General features: G+C 45.8%; 1 protein-coding gene across 4 annotated transcripts in view; it reads right to left on the reverse strand.

Annotated features, from left to right (window-relative positions):
- CHL1 (cell adhesion molecule L1 like) overlaps positions 1-12,633 on the reverse strand; it is a 127,824-nt gene that overhangs the window by 48,591 nt on the left and 66,600 nt on the right. For all 4 annotated transcript variants that reach the window (XM_014873744.2, XM_088171245.1, XM_088171247.1 and 1 more), the window contains 3 exons: positions 6,330-6,519; positions 4,350-4,455; positions 2,576-2,766 (listed from right to left, as the gene is read on the reverse strand). In XM_014873744.2, coding sequence (XP_014729230.2) covers positions 2,576-2,766; positions 4,350-4,455; positions 6,330-6,420 — 388 coding nt within the window. In that variant the 5' untranslated portion in view covers positions 6,421-6,519. The remainder of the gene's footprint in view (positions 1-2,575; positions 2,767-4,349; positions 4,456-6,329; positions 6,520-12,633) is intronic.

Raw genomic sequence — 12,633 nt, forward strand, 5'->3', positions numbered from 1 at the left:
AGTCTTTTGTTCTCCTTTTCAGCAGCAGCCTTACAGACCAGTATTCTGCTTCTGCAGTGGAAATGTAATTTATGAAAGAAGCTGCCCTGCTCTGCCTCGCTGGGGTTTTTTTCCCTTCCCTGGCACGGTGACTTTGCCAAGGAGCTTTACATCTGACTTGAATGCAGCTGGCACAGCTCTGCCACCTCTGCACCACGATCATCAAGGCACAGGGTGATCTCACATGTACCAGTCCCTGCTTCAAAACCTGGGGCTGAATGGAGGGAATTTATCCCCAGCCCCTCTGTGGCAGGCTCTGATTTACAGCAGGTCTGTGCACCAGCAGCTCTTTCACTGGAGCACAGTTGTAGAGCATCCAGCACTTTAGAAAATCAAAGGTGCCTTCTACTCCTCTCTGAATCCTGATTTCATTTGCAGCTTCTACACTGCACCCGTAAATGAAAGAACTGATGGCAGAAGAGGTCTAATAACAGCAGATGTGCTTTAAAAGATGTGTGAGTTGGATAAATCCCTCTAATACTTATCTGTACCATGTTGTTTTTTTGTTTTTTTTTTTTGCTGGGTTTAGGACTTTGCATATATTAGCACTAAATTCCTCTTGATTTTGATAGCAACCATGTTTGTAACCTCTCCACAAATTTATTGCCATCCAGTCCCAATATATTTAATATCTACTTAAGCTACTCTAGACTGTTTTTCATTAAAAGCAAAAAATCTCTTCTCTGAATATAGATTCAATAATCCCAAATACAGACATCAACTCCTTGTTTTTCATCTTAAGCATCTTTTTTAGTTCACTAGCAATGGAGTATCAGAATATTCTGCAGCTGGAGGTGCAAACATGACACTGAGCACTTTAACTCCTCTCAAATGTAATGAGTCTGAGATATTGAAAGAGAAGTTGTATTAACCCCACTGCCCTGGCCAGACTCCAAAGTGAAAAACGATGTGCTGTTTGAAGTGTAACTGCATCACTGTCCTGTTCCTGCCTGAAAGTCCAGCTGCCATCAGCTGCCCTGTCCTACCTGTGGAGCCAACAGTTCAATAACCCTCAGCTCACTGTCCTAAAGCTTTCTGCAATTCTCCTCTGCTCTGGAAAGCTCTTCCCTTAAAACAGCTGCAAGCTGCTGGAGACTAAAACCACAGAGCAACACCTGGAATCCTGTTAATTCCTCCTCAAACACCAAGCTCTGGCATCAGGGATTACTGTGCAGCACATTGCAACATGAAACAGATTTCCCAAGGGAAAAAGAAATCCATAAATCTGGACAAAAGGAAAATAAAGCATGTCTGTCATGAGGAGCACTCATAAAATAAATTTAAATGGCATCCTCAGCAGGTCCCTGCCAGGAACCCTCCCAGCCCTTTTAATGTCTTGTTTTCAATGTGCCCACAGCACCACGACTCTCCCAGCCCTGGCTATGCCTTGGATGCTTCTCAGGATCTTTTCCTGTGCTGAAGACAGGACAAAAATGTTTATTCACGTTTCTCATAGCCCATTTCATCTGCCCTGAAGTGTTCTTTGTACAAAAGCAGCCACCTCCTGTCACTGTGGGGCTGGGAAGGCTGTGGATGTATCTCCTGCCACATGGATTCCACCTGAGCATGGAGCTGTCAGATATCTGATAACAAAAAACTGTAGGAGCTTGGAAATGCAGGATCTAATCTGGAAAAATCCACTGCACTGCTGCTTTTCTCCATCTCTGCCACTGAACTGCATCACAAAACCTGCTTCAGGTTCTCACCCTGCTCCACCATGGAGCTCGAGAAGTTTCTTGTCCTTTCTACTCCCCCAGGAAAGGTTCTGCTTCTGATTTTCTTCTTTTTATTTCGTATGTTTCAATCCTGAATTTAGAACCAAAATGTGTGCTCATATTCCAAACTACAGGTGATTCAATGGATTGGTACAAACCAGTTGATTGAGCTTTGGGCCATGGTTGAATGTTGAACCTGGCTGGGCTGGGTTAAGGGTTGGATTCCAGGATTTTAAGAGCTCTTTGCCAACCTTGATGATTCTTTGATTATATCCATAAATTTCATCCCACTTCTACAAACCTGGTCCTTAATTCCTCATTTCCCCCTCTGCCCCTTCCTCTGTGCTAATAGTGGAAGCACAAATTTCTAGGATCAGTAATTTTCCCTGCTTTGTTTTCAAGCTTGTTTTCCATTCATTTCCAGGGCTTTATTCTTCTCCCCATCAGTATTTATCCCAAACTCTGAATGCTGCTGACATCAGATTAATGAACTCATAGCTGATCAAATCACTTCCCCTGGAGCTTTCAAACATTTGCATCCATTGCTATTTTGCAGTAATAACCTGTGGGAGTTGATAGTTCAGTGGTCTGAAATCCTGCATCCAGATTTGGTTTCTGTCCTCAAAACCAAGAATTAAATTAAATCATTCCAAGGAGAAAATATGACTTTTTTCTTCCAATGTTCACTGAACAACAAACAACTCATGTTTTGCCATGCACCACCTTAATGAGTGGTTCTTTCCCATTTATTTTGGGGCAAGACAGTTCTCATCTTAGTAATAAAATTAATTATAAGTTCAAACTGAAAGTGAAGCCCTTACTTGGAACAATCAGCTCGATTTCCTCTGACATGGCAGTTCCCAGCAGGTTGGATGCAAAGCAGCGATATTTCCCTTGGAAATTGTTGATGATTCCCCGGTTTTGGATCACAAAAGTTCCAGAGTTGTTAGATGTAACTATCCTCGGGTCAGATGATAAATCAAATGGTTTCCCATCCTTAGTCCAGTTAAAGCTGAAAAATAAAAGAAATGTTAGAGTTGACAAGTACCAGGAGAGCATTTTGGTATAAATCAGGGGTAAATGTGGGGAAAATCAAGAGTGTTTTATCAAACAGATAAGGAGAGGAGAGATCTGAATGGAATGCCCACTGTGCTCCCCTGCCTCTTGGGCACATCCCTCCTTCCACACACTCTGCTTTTGGACTGGCTGTGACACGACACAAGAGCACAGGGCTTGGAGCAAGGACAGTGACAGACAGAGCACCTGAGAAAGGCACCCCTGACAGGACCTGGAGTCCTGGAATTGCTGCTTGGGAATGGCAAAGATCCACAAGAGCTTTTCCCACCCTCTGCCATGGCTGAACCAGAAGAAATTGAGATTATTTCACTGAGGTTCTCCTTGCCATAGAACCATTTGTAGTTTGGTGCTGCTGGGGGGTGATTTTGATGAATGCTAAAGGAATTGTCACAGTTCCTGTACCTGCAATTCTCAGATGGATTGAAATTTGCCTAAACTGATTTTCCACACAGCTGGAAATTAAAGTGTAACATCAATTTAGTAGCAGATGTACCGTTCTTTTTTTGTTTCAAGAGAATAAAAAATGTCAACAAAACTGTTGTTTGGGCATGTCACTGCTCTTGGCAAAACTGCCTTGCTCCAGGATGGAGGGAATATGGAATTCTTGCTCCAGAATGGAAGGACTATGGGATCCCCCCACCAAACAGGCACTACCACATCATTTAAATACACCAGAAAACTTTTCATTGATGCACTGACAAACAGTGGAACAAAGGGAATTTGTTATCATGCTACAAATCCCCATTCAGAGCTCAATTAAAAAATACCAAATTGTACTGATATAAATAAAAGAATGCCTTTTAAAGTTTAAATTGTATTGCAAAGAAAGGAGAAGGGAAGGATTAAAGAGAAAAAAATGGCATTCAAGTCAGCTATTAATTGGGCCCTAACACCATTCAGTGGTGAAAGCCTCAGGAGGAGTTTTTACTGGGTTATTATTGCACTCTTGTTAATCATATTTTCATTCAAAACCATTCTCTCCTTCACACTGGTGTTAAATGCACTGAGCTTATCTTTGGATATTTACCTGAATAACTCCCTTTGTGTCTATCTGTACCATCACCACAGCCCTGCTGATGCTGGATGCAGACAAGGTATCTGATAAAATTCACATGTGATGTTTGAACACACAGTTTGATGTGTTGGGGATTTTTAGGGTTGCTGTGGAAGAGGCAGAGGAACAGCTGGACCCCTTTGATTACCATGACACAGCCCATCTTTTGCAGCACAACCCACACAAGAATTTTTATTTTTTTTTTTTAAACCACGGGGTGAATTTGGCACGTGCCAGAGAAATGAAACATCCCCCAGCAAGGAAAACCACGTTGGTACCTATTCACAGGGTGAGGGGAAGTGATGGAGCAACAAAAGCTGAATGGCCTGAATGGAAAACCAAACCTTAACCCCACTGAGGATGATGAGCAGGTTTTTGTGCAGCAGCTCCTGACAGACACAACAATGTTTGGCAAAGGTTAAAAGCAGACTCAGCTTCTGTTTGCTTCTCCAAGCAGTACTCACGTGGGCTGGGGGTTTCCTGTGGCCTCACATTTAATGGTGAAGTCCTCATCAAAGGGGTAGGCAACCTGGGTGTGGGACTGCTCTGTGATTGTTGGAAGCTGGGAAACTGAACACGAAGAGGAATTGGGTTAAAACTCCGTTCCAGCCAAACTGGGCTCCCCTTGAGTGGAGAGGGACAACGGCAGGATTGCGTTATTCCTGCAGAAAGTGAGGCTTGGGAAGAAGAGGATCATCACCTCCCTGGCAGGGACAATACCCTCTGATCCCTGTCACTGCCTCGGGGACCAAAGAAAGGCTGGCAGAGGGACAGTGCCCACCCTCACCCCCCTCCAAACCCAGCCAGGGCAGAGCTGGGACCACGCCAGAGCCAAAGCCAAAGCACGGGGCTGTGCCCTGGCAAATTTATTGCTAGGTGAGGTCAGTAACTGGATTTAACCCAGACACAGATGCACACACATGAAGTAGCAAACTGCTGCCTCCATCCTGGATAAAACTGCCAGGAAAATCCATGGACTGCAAGGCTGGTTTAATGCCTGCCCCAGGGTGCAGCTGCGTGGTCACACACAGAGGCTGCACTAACTTCTCCTTTTTTCTGAGGGAATTAAACGTTACAAAAGCCTGTGTAACAGAGGAAGGAGAATGTTCCCTGCAGTGGAGCCGGGATAATAGGATCACCCCATTGTTATAAACAGCCAGGAAGAGAATTAAAATGATCTTTGGGTGTTGCTTTAAGTCCAGGGAGCTCAAAGCTGGAGTGAAATGCAGTGTCTTGTCATATCACATGGCCTCAAAGCTGAACACTTCCAAGCCCACCAGCTCCACCGATCAGAAATAACTTTTTATTATGATATAAAATGCTTCATTACAGCTAATTAAGGGTTAGGTGGTTCCCTGGGGTAGGTTCATAAAAGCAGTGGATGCCCAGAGAGTTTGCCCTGTGCTTTACAGTCACAGCTCCACTTTGGCTTTATTGAAACACAAGGAGCCACTGCAGTTCCTCCCTGAAAAAAAAACCCAAAAACCTCTACTTCCCAATGCAAATTTGGATAGTTTTACAAAAATATCCTATAAAGCTGCTTGGTAGGCTTCCTCTTTGCAGCCAGGGCTATTGGCAGGCTCCAGAGTGCTAAGAGCTCATGGCAGATCCACAGGATGCCCTGAAACTGGCCCATGTCCTACTCTGGGACCCTGAAAAGAGCCTACATTTATTATTCCTTAGGTTTACTTCTTTTATTTTCCCCCACCATAATTCATAAAGCAATATCGTTGAGTTTTCCTTTTTTTTTTTCCTTTTTGCAACCGAAACCACAACACAAAATGCAGTTTTCAACCCTCCTGGCCCATTTATGTCTGAAAAATGCAAAGCTCAGGAGGTCTGGGCTGTACTCCAGGCAGAGGGGTCCTCTGGCTTCCCTTGGATTGTTCCCTGTGAGCCTCATCCCATATTTTACACATGTCCTGGAAGCTCATGATCCGTGTAAAACAAGCAGTTTGAATTCATCCCAGCCGGCGAGGGATGCAGGAGCTGCTCCCCAGGGCAGGACACAGAGTGTGAAATCCTTCTCTGGGGACCAACATTTGCCCTGAGACATCCACCTGCTCCTTTCCCAGGCTGCAATGGCAGCTTGCACCATAAGGAAGGAGGGATATATGCACATCAAACAGGCTTCAGGGGGATTCAGAGCCGAAAATGAGGAATTGAAGTGAAGGACAAACCCAAACCCTGCGAGCTAAGCCTTGTGCTGGATGGCAAACACAGAGAGATGTTGTTAGACAACTTTACTGCTCTATTTAAGCAGGCCCAAACAGGACAGCTTAGTTTTTGATCAGAGCTGAATTTCCCAAAGGCCACATTGTGGCGAGATTAAACTCCAAATGGAACACAACTGGAAAGGAGGATTTAATATTTTTCCTTCGGGGGTAGCTGCAAAGGAATACCAAACAAAACAGCAAAGTGCACAGCAAATAGCTACAACTCACCTGATAATGGTATTTCAATAGCTGCTGCCAAACTCAATACAAAGAAAAACAGGCATATGGTGATGCCTTTTGTGCTTAATAGCATCTCCATCACTCTTCTGTAAACAAGGAGTCCAAACAGAATGAGAGACACCTTATGCTTCTGCTCACTGCCACTTCAAATCAGGCACAGGGATGTGAAAGTGGGAGTCTGGTGAGGAGAACAAACAGCAATATTAGCCTGAATATCAACCCGGGTCTGACAAGGTTATTAAATTATAGCAATATTTCAGATTTGCTGCTAAATTGCACTAAATGGTCCATTTTCCTCTCACCCCGTCCCCTGGCTTCAAGAAGAACCTCTATTTAAATCCTAACAAAAAAACACACGCAAAAAAGTACAGCTCTATTGCAGCACAGAAGTATAATTATTTTTTTTTTTGCTGTTTGGCAATTAAAAGTAGGGATGGTTTAGAATATGGTGTATTTGTAATCATTCCAGTTCATAAATTTTTCTAATGAGACTTGTGTAAGTTGGAAAGTAATGTAACAGATCTAATGAGAGAAATTTGGTACACTAATGACCTTGTTCATAAATCTCATCTGTCTTTTATCTTTCATTTATGCTCAAAGAAGGACACCACAATCTCATTTAGTTCATTATTAGGAACCAGAACATGAAACCTTTGCTTTTCCCCCACAGTTCCAGAACTACTCTACGTGAGTTTTACACATTCCATTAGACATCCTTAGCTTCTGAATTACAAGGCAAAAATGTTGTGCAGCTGCAGAAAGGAGACAGATACAGCTCTAATGAGCGTTTAAGTGAAATTCAGAGGGAAATAAAGAAGATAATTCCGATTTAGATCAAAAATCAGGAAGAAATTCCTCCCTGTGAGGGTGGGCAGGGCTGGCACAGGGTGCCCAGAGCAGCTGTGGCTGCCCCTGGATCCCTGGCAGGGTTGGACATTGGGGCTGGAGCAGCCTAGGACAGTGGGAGGTGTCCCTGCCATGGGAGGGGTGGTAGAAGATGATTTTTAAGGCTCCTTCCAGCCCAAAGCACTCTGGGTTCTGTGATTCTGCAAAAGTGGGTGCACAGAGGATTCCAGCTGCCAACTTCATCCACGGTACCTGAGCGAATTATCAACAAGCTGTGCTTACCTGGGCACCCTCCAGCACTGCTAAGGGACACGAGTCTCAGGACAATTCAGCCCTCAGTTGTCAGGATAACCTTGAAATAACACTTTTGAACACAAGTCCACTGTGCAGTAGCCAAGGGCTGGGCTGCCTGGCATGGCCTGGCCAGCTGTGCTCCCCTGCAGCGAGCCCACAGGCAGAGCTGCTCCAGGGCAATCCCCTCCATGCTGAGCCTGCCTCTCACACAGCTCTTGTATCTTTGCACATCCCACCCCGTTAATCCAGGGATCAGAAAAGCAATCCTGGGATCACAGGAGCAGTTGGATGTGGGGACAGCAGGAGGTGGCACTGGGGATGGTCCTGCTTGCCAGCACAGCTGGAGCAGAGGCAGGGCTCAGCCACACAGCCCACACCCTCCAGCCCATGGGGCTTTTCTCCTCAGGGCTGCTTTTCCTTACAAACTGACATCTCCCTTTCCCCCCAGCACATTCCCTCTCACATCCACTCCAAGATGAGCACAGCCTGTGCTGCTCACCCTCCCTCCAGGATGAGTTCTGCTCACACAGCCACCAGCCCACAGAAACTTCCTGCAAGTTCACATCTGGGAGACCAAAATCCCCAGCTGAGGATTGAAATTGGCCAACGAGGGGCAAGCGACAGACACCATAATCACATAAGCCTCGTTTGTTTAGAAATGAGGCTAAAAACCAGATGTCTTTTAAGTATCTTAGGCCTGGAGTATTTGCTGATGGAAGAAGATGACTAATCTGCTTAGTGCCCCACTCTGCAGAAGGGCACTGGAGGGGACAGGGACAAACTCAGCTATGCTGGGTATAAATCAGCCAGAATCAGACAACACCAGCAGTTCTGTTAGTGGCAGTCGATATTCCCTCAGTCTGAGTTCTCCTGGCTCTGACTCGTGAGCAGTGGAGCTTTCCAAAGCTCAGCCTGCCCAAACCCGGGCTGTGTGACAGCACAGGGGACACACAGGACACGCAGCAGCCCCAGCCAGCAGCCACCTGATGGCTGCTGTCACTGCAGGATGGGGCTGTCCCCCTGCTCACCTGCTCCTGGCACACGCTCAGCCCAGATCTGTGTCTCTGGCAGTAAAACAGATGCTCTGACAGAAAACCCCCTGGATGCAGAATTACAATTTAGGCTCATAAAAACCTGCCTGCAGATGGTGTGCTGGTGGCAGCGAGAGCATCCTCTCCCCCATCTGCTGACAGCTCTGGGGACAGGAGCAGGCAGGTCAGGATGGCAGCCAGAGGCAGGGGAGCTGGGATTACAGCAGCTCTGCAGCCTGCTAAGGTCACAGCAAGTTTTGTCTTAGATGAGTGTCACAAAGCATTGTATAAATTCAGATTAAATCCAAGAAAAAAACAAGAGCTTGATTCCTTAACCAAACCAATTAGCTCACACCTTATTTTTTTTAATGAAGTGCCAGAGCAAAGCAGCAACATTCCAAGTAAGCAGAGTATCCTTCATCATGTGGTACAGCCTGACTTGCCTCTGCAGGCTGCTGTAATTAGCTGGCCTGTCTAGCACCTCACTCCTGTTCCCTGGCTTGAATACTAATGCTGGGGGCTGACAGCACCAGCATTTGGAAGCAGCCAGCACAGGGGACCAGCAGTGCTGGACTTGTGCACATCCAGCAGATAATTCCACCTGGAAATCTCCCTGCAGCTGCCTGGGACCTCAGCTGGTTTATCCCGAGGGGTTTCCACGAGGTGCAGTCCTGGGGTGATGTGAAACAAGCAAGAGGCTCTTTGCAGAGATATTTACCTTGTGACACCCTCCCAGCAAGAGAAGCCTCCTGCTCCTATGTCAGCTATCCCTGCTGGAGTAACAGAGGCAATTTCCTGGCTGTGACAGTGGCTAGGGAATGCCAACACCTCATACCCCTCTCCCCTGATGTGTCCCACTCACTGTCCCTCCTGTGCCCTGCTCTGGGCAGTGCTGGTGCTCAGCTGGCAGCCAGGTGAGGCACATCCTCCTGCACGGACCTGAGCCAAGCTCTTCACTTTTTAAGGTGACTTTTAGGCAGGACTGCCAAGCTTTAGGTGTTTAGGATGCCTGTCGTGCCTTTGGCTGTCCCATCAGGCCGAGGTGAAACTGCAGAGATCCTGATTATATCCCCCAAAGCACCCCCAGCCCCTTCCTTAATGAGCAATATCCTCCAGCAGCCCATCCATCCTGGCTTCACACTCAGCCACGCACCCAAACTTTAGGCAGCACAATCCCTCACTCCAGTGATGATTAAACTCCAAACCCAAACTTCCCAGCGTGTTCCAGCTCCTAGCAAATGAACAATTTCTCTGCCTAAGTGATTTGGAGAGATGACTGAGGGAGCTGTGCAGGCTCTTGGCAGCCCTGGGCAGGTTTGGGTCTCGCTGGTGCCAAAGCACAGCTCTGTCCTCGAGGTAGGAAAATGCCAGGGACCACTGGCAAAATCCTGATATTGGGAAAAACATCAGCCCTGCTCTCTGAGCTGGGTCAGGCCCTGAGTCCTGCTTCCCACAGAATTACAGGATGGGTTGAGTTGGGAGGAGCCTTAAAAATCATCTTCTGCCACCCCTGCCATGGCAGGGACATCTCCCACTGTCCCAAATCCCAATGTCCAGCCTGGCCTTGGGCACTGCCAGGGATCCAGGGGCAGCCACAGCTGCTCTGGGCACCCTGTGCCAGCCCTGCCCACCCTCCCAGGGAACAAAATTCCTTCCCAATATCCCATCCATCCCTGACCTCTGGCAGTGGGAAGCCATCCCCTGTGTCCTGTCCCTCCATCCCCTGCCCAAAATCCCTCTCCAGCCTTCTTGCAACTCCCCTTCAGGTATTGGAAAAAAATTATAAGGTCTCCCAAAGCCTTCTCTTCTCTTTTTTTCCCAGGAACTCCACATCCTCCTTTGTTCTCACTGCATCAGCACTTGCAGCAGGGATGGGGGCACCCAAGAAAACCTTTTTTCTGCACAGCAAATGAACACGGATTGCCATAACAAATGTTAAATTTGCAACCCATCCTCTCCCTCCTTCTTTCTCCCTCCTCCTTCTCTTCCTCTCTTTCTATTTGCTTTTCTCTGCCTCAGGCTTAAGTCAAGTAATTTGAATTCACTGCAAATACTTATCTGTAGTTCCTTACCTGCAATTCATTATTTACTGTGCTGTTCAGTTAATAGTAAATACTGATTGCTCTAAGGACAGCTCATTTGTTTGTTTAATGAGCTGCCTTTAACTTACACTGAGCAAATCTTTCAAACTATCAGTATTTCCAAGGAGCAATGGAGTTCCAGATTCTTTTATTATATCCCCTTGCTTCCAGAAGGATGTCATAAAAATACTGGACAACCAAACAAGAAAAAAAGATTAAATTTCCATTTATCTCATCAACCTAGTGAACAATTTTCCCTACATGTAATTACTGCATTAAAATTGCTCACAAATAGTAGCAGGATGACAGCCAAAATTCCCAGATTACTGGTCTACCACTTCCAAGAGAAATTATAATGCACCACTAAATATGGCATCAACCTCAGCTCTTTGGTTCCCTCTTCAAATATTCCTTGTTTAAGTCCTGTACAGCACAAATCTTGAGGAAAGTAACAGATCCCCACAGCTTAACACTGGTGCATCCCTTGGCTAAGCTTTTCATTAGCTAGAACCAGGTTTAATTTCTCAGTGACATGGATGTTACACGACTGGTAAATATTTGTAATTAGAAATTACAGCCTCCTGTGTGGCCCCAGTTATGGAACAACAGGGAAAAAAAAAAAAAAAAACTCTGGGGGGGAAAAAAAATTGTTTTCTGGTAGTAAAAAGTTTGGTTGTTTAATGATTTCACATGGAAGGAAGAGATGAGTTCAGTGCTACAGAGCACAGGGGCTCCACTGCAAAGCCTTCCAGCAAGTGGGGTGTGGAAAATTCAGCAGGTGAGGAAATGTGCTCCAAAGTGCTCCCAGAAGAGGGATGGCAGCCCTGGGATCCAGGAGCTCCCAGAATGAATCCATCACCTCTGAGCTTCAACACACCTCAAGGAGCTCCCTACCTCACCCATTAGCTGGGGAAGGTGGAGATTTCTGCTATAAATGAACTGCTCCAGCAGCAGTTTTTATGCAGCTATGGATCATTTTTTCCCCTGAAAACCCCCCAATGTGCAGAGTCACTCAAGAGTTTGGAAAAGAGAGGAAATGTTCATAAAGACCCCATTTTAGTTCAGGTATCAATGTTACCCACTGCTTTCCCCTAAAAGCTTTTTGACATCTAGTGTCAGTACCAGGGAGAGGATAACCTTCACTTGACTCTTCTCCAGTCACCTATTTTGGGATGTTGTCAGATCTTAAAAAAGCAGCCCATGATGCATATGCTGGAGGTGATTAAAATAATCACCCAAATCAGAAAGCTGCTCTTCCTTCCGTGGCAAATGGAACACACTGCAGCACACACAAGCACAGAGATATTTCTATTTTAGATGTAATTCCACTCTCAGGAGGTTTAGTGAGAAAAGTCCATGCATTATTTATCTTGCCAAAGACTTCATAAACATTATCGGACAGCACATCTAAAGGAAAAGTTTTCAGAGTAGTTACACAACTTCAGCCTTATTTCACAAAATTTATGTGTTTCAACTATGATTGCAACTACTGTGCCTTCCCAATCTTGTAATCCATCAGTCTTTCAGTTCCCAAACCGAAAAACCACTCCAAAAATGGAATGAATATAATTAAAAAAGAAATGTATACACAAGGCTGTAGCTCAGTGTAGCAGTAAAACATTCAATTAAATAAAGAGTGCAATAGAATTCATTTCCCTGGGCCAAAGTTGTAAGGAATAAAGAAGGGATTTGGGAGATCAGCTTGCCATGTCCTGGCTGTCTGGGGGAGCAGGTCACCATGGGCTGGGCAGGTGACAGATGGAGCTGTCCCCTGTCCCCTGGCTGTGACCAATGGCTCAGTTTGATGCCTGTGGAAACTCAGCTTTTGGTGTTTCTGTTGGAGATTTACCCTGAGCTGAGGGGAACCAAGAGATGCACGAGCACCTTGGAACCCAAGGGTGCGAGCCCAGGAAAAGGCAGCCAGCACCAGCTCTCTGTTCTCACAAATACTCCCTTATCAAATAGATATATCAAATATATATCAAATACTCCCTTATCTGCTCCCAGCTGCTCCCAACAAAATCCTGGAGTGCAACCCCC

The sequence above is a fragment of the Sturnus vulgaris genome, chromosome 11, assembly GCF_052056855.1.
Source record: "Sturnus vulgaris isolate bStuVul1 chromosome 11, bStuVul1.hap1, whole genome shotgun sequence".
Taxonomy (NCBI): Eukaryota; Metazoa; Chordata; class Aves; order Passeriformes; family Sturnidae; genus Sturnus; species Sturnus vulgaris.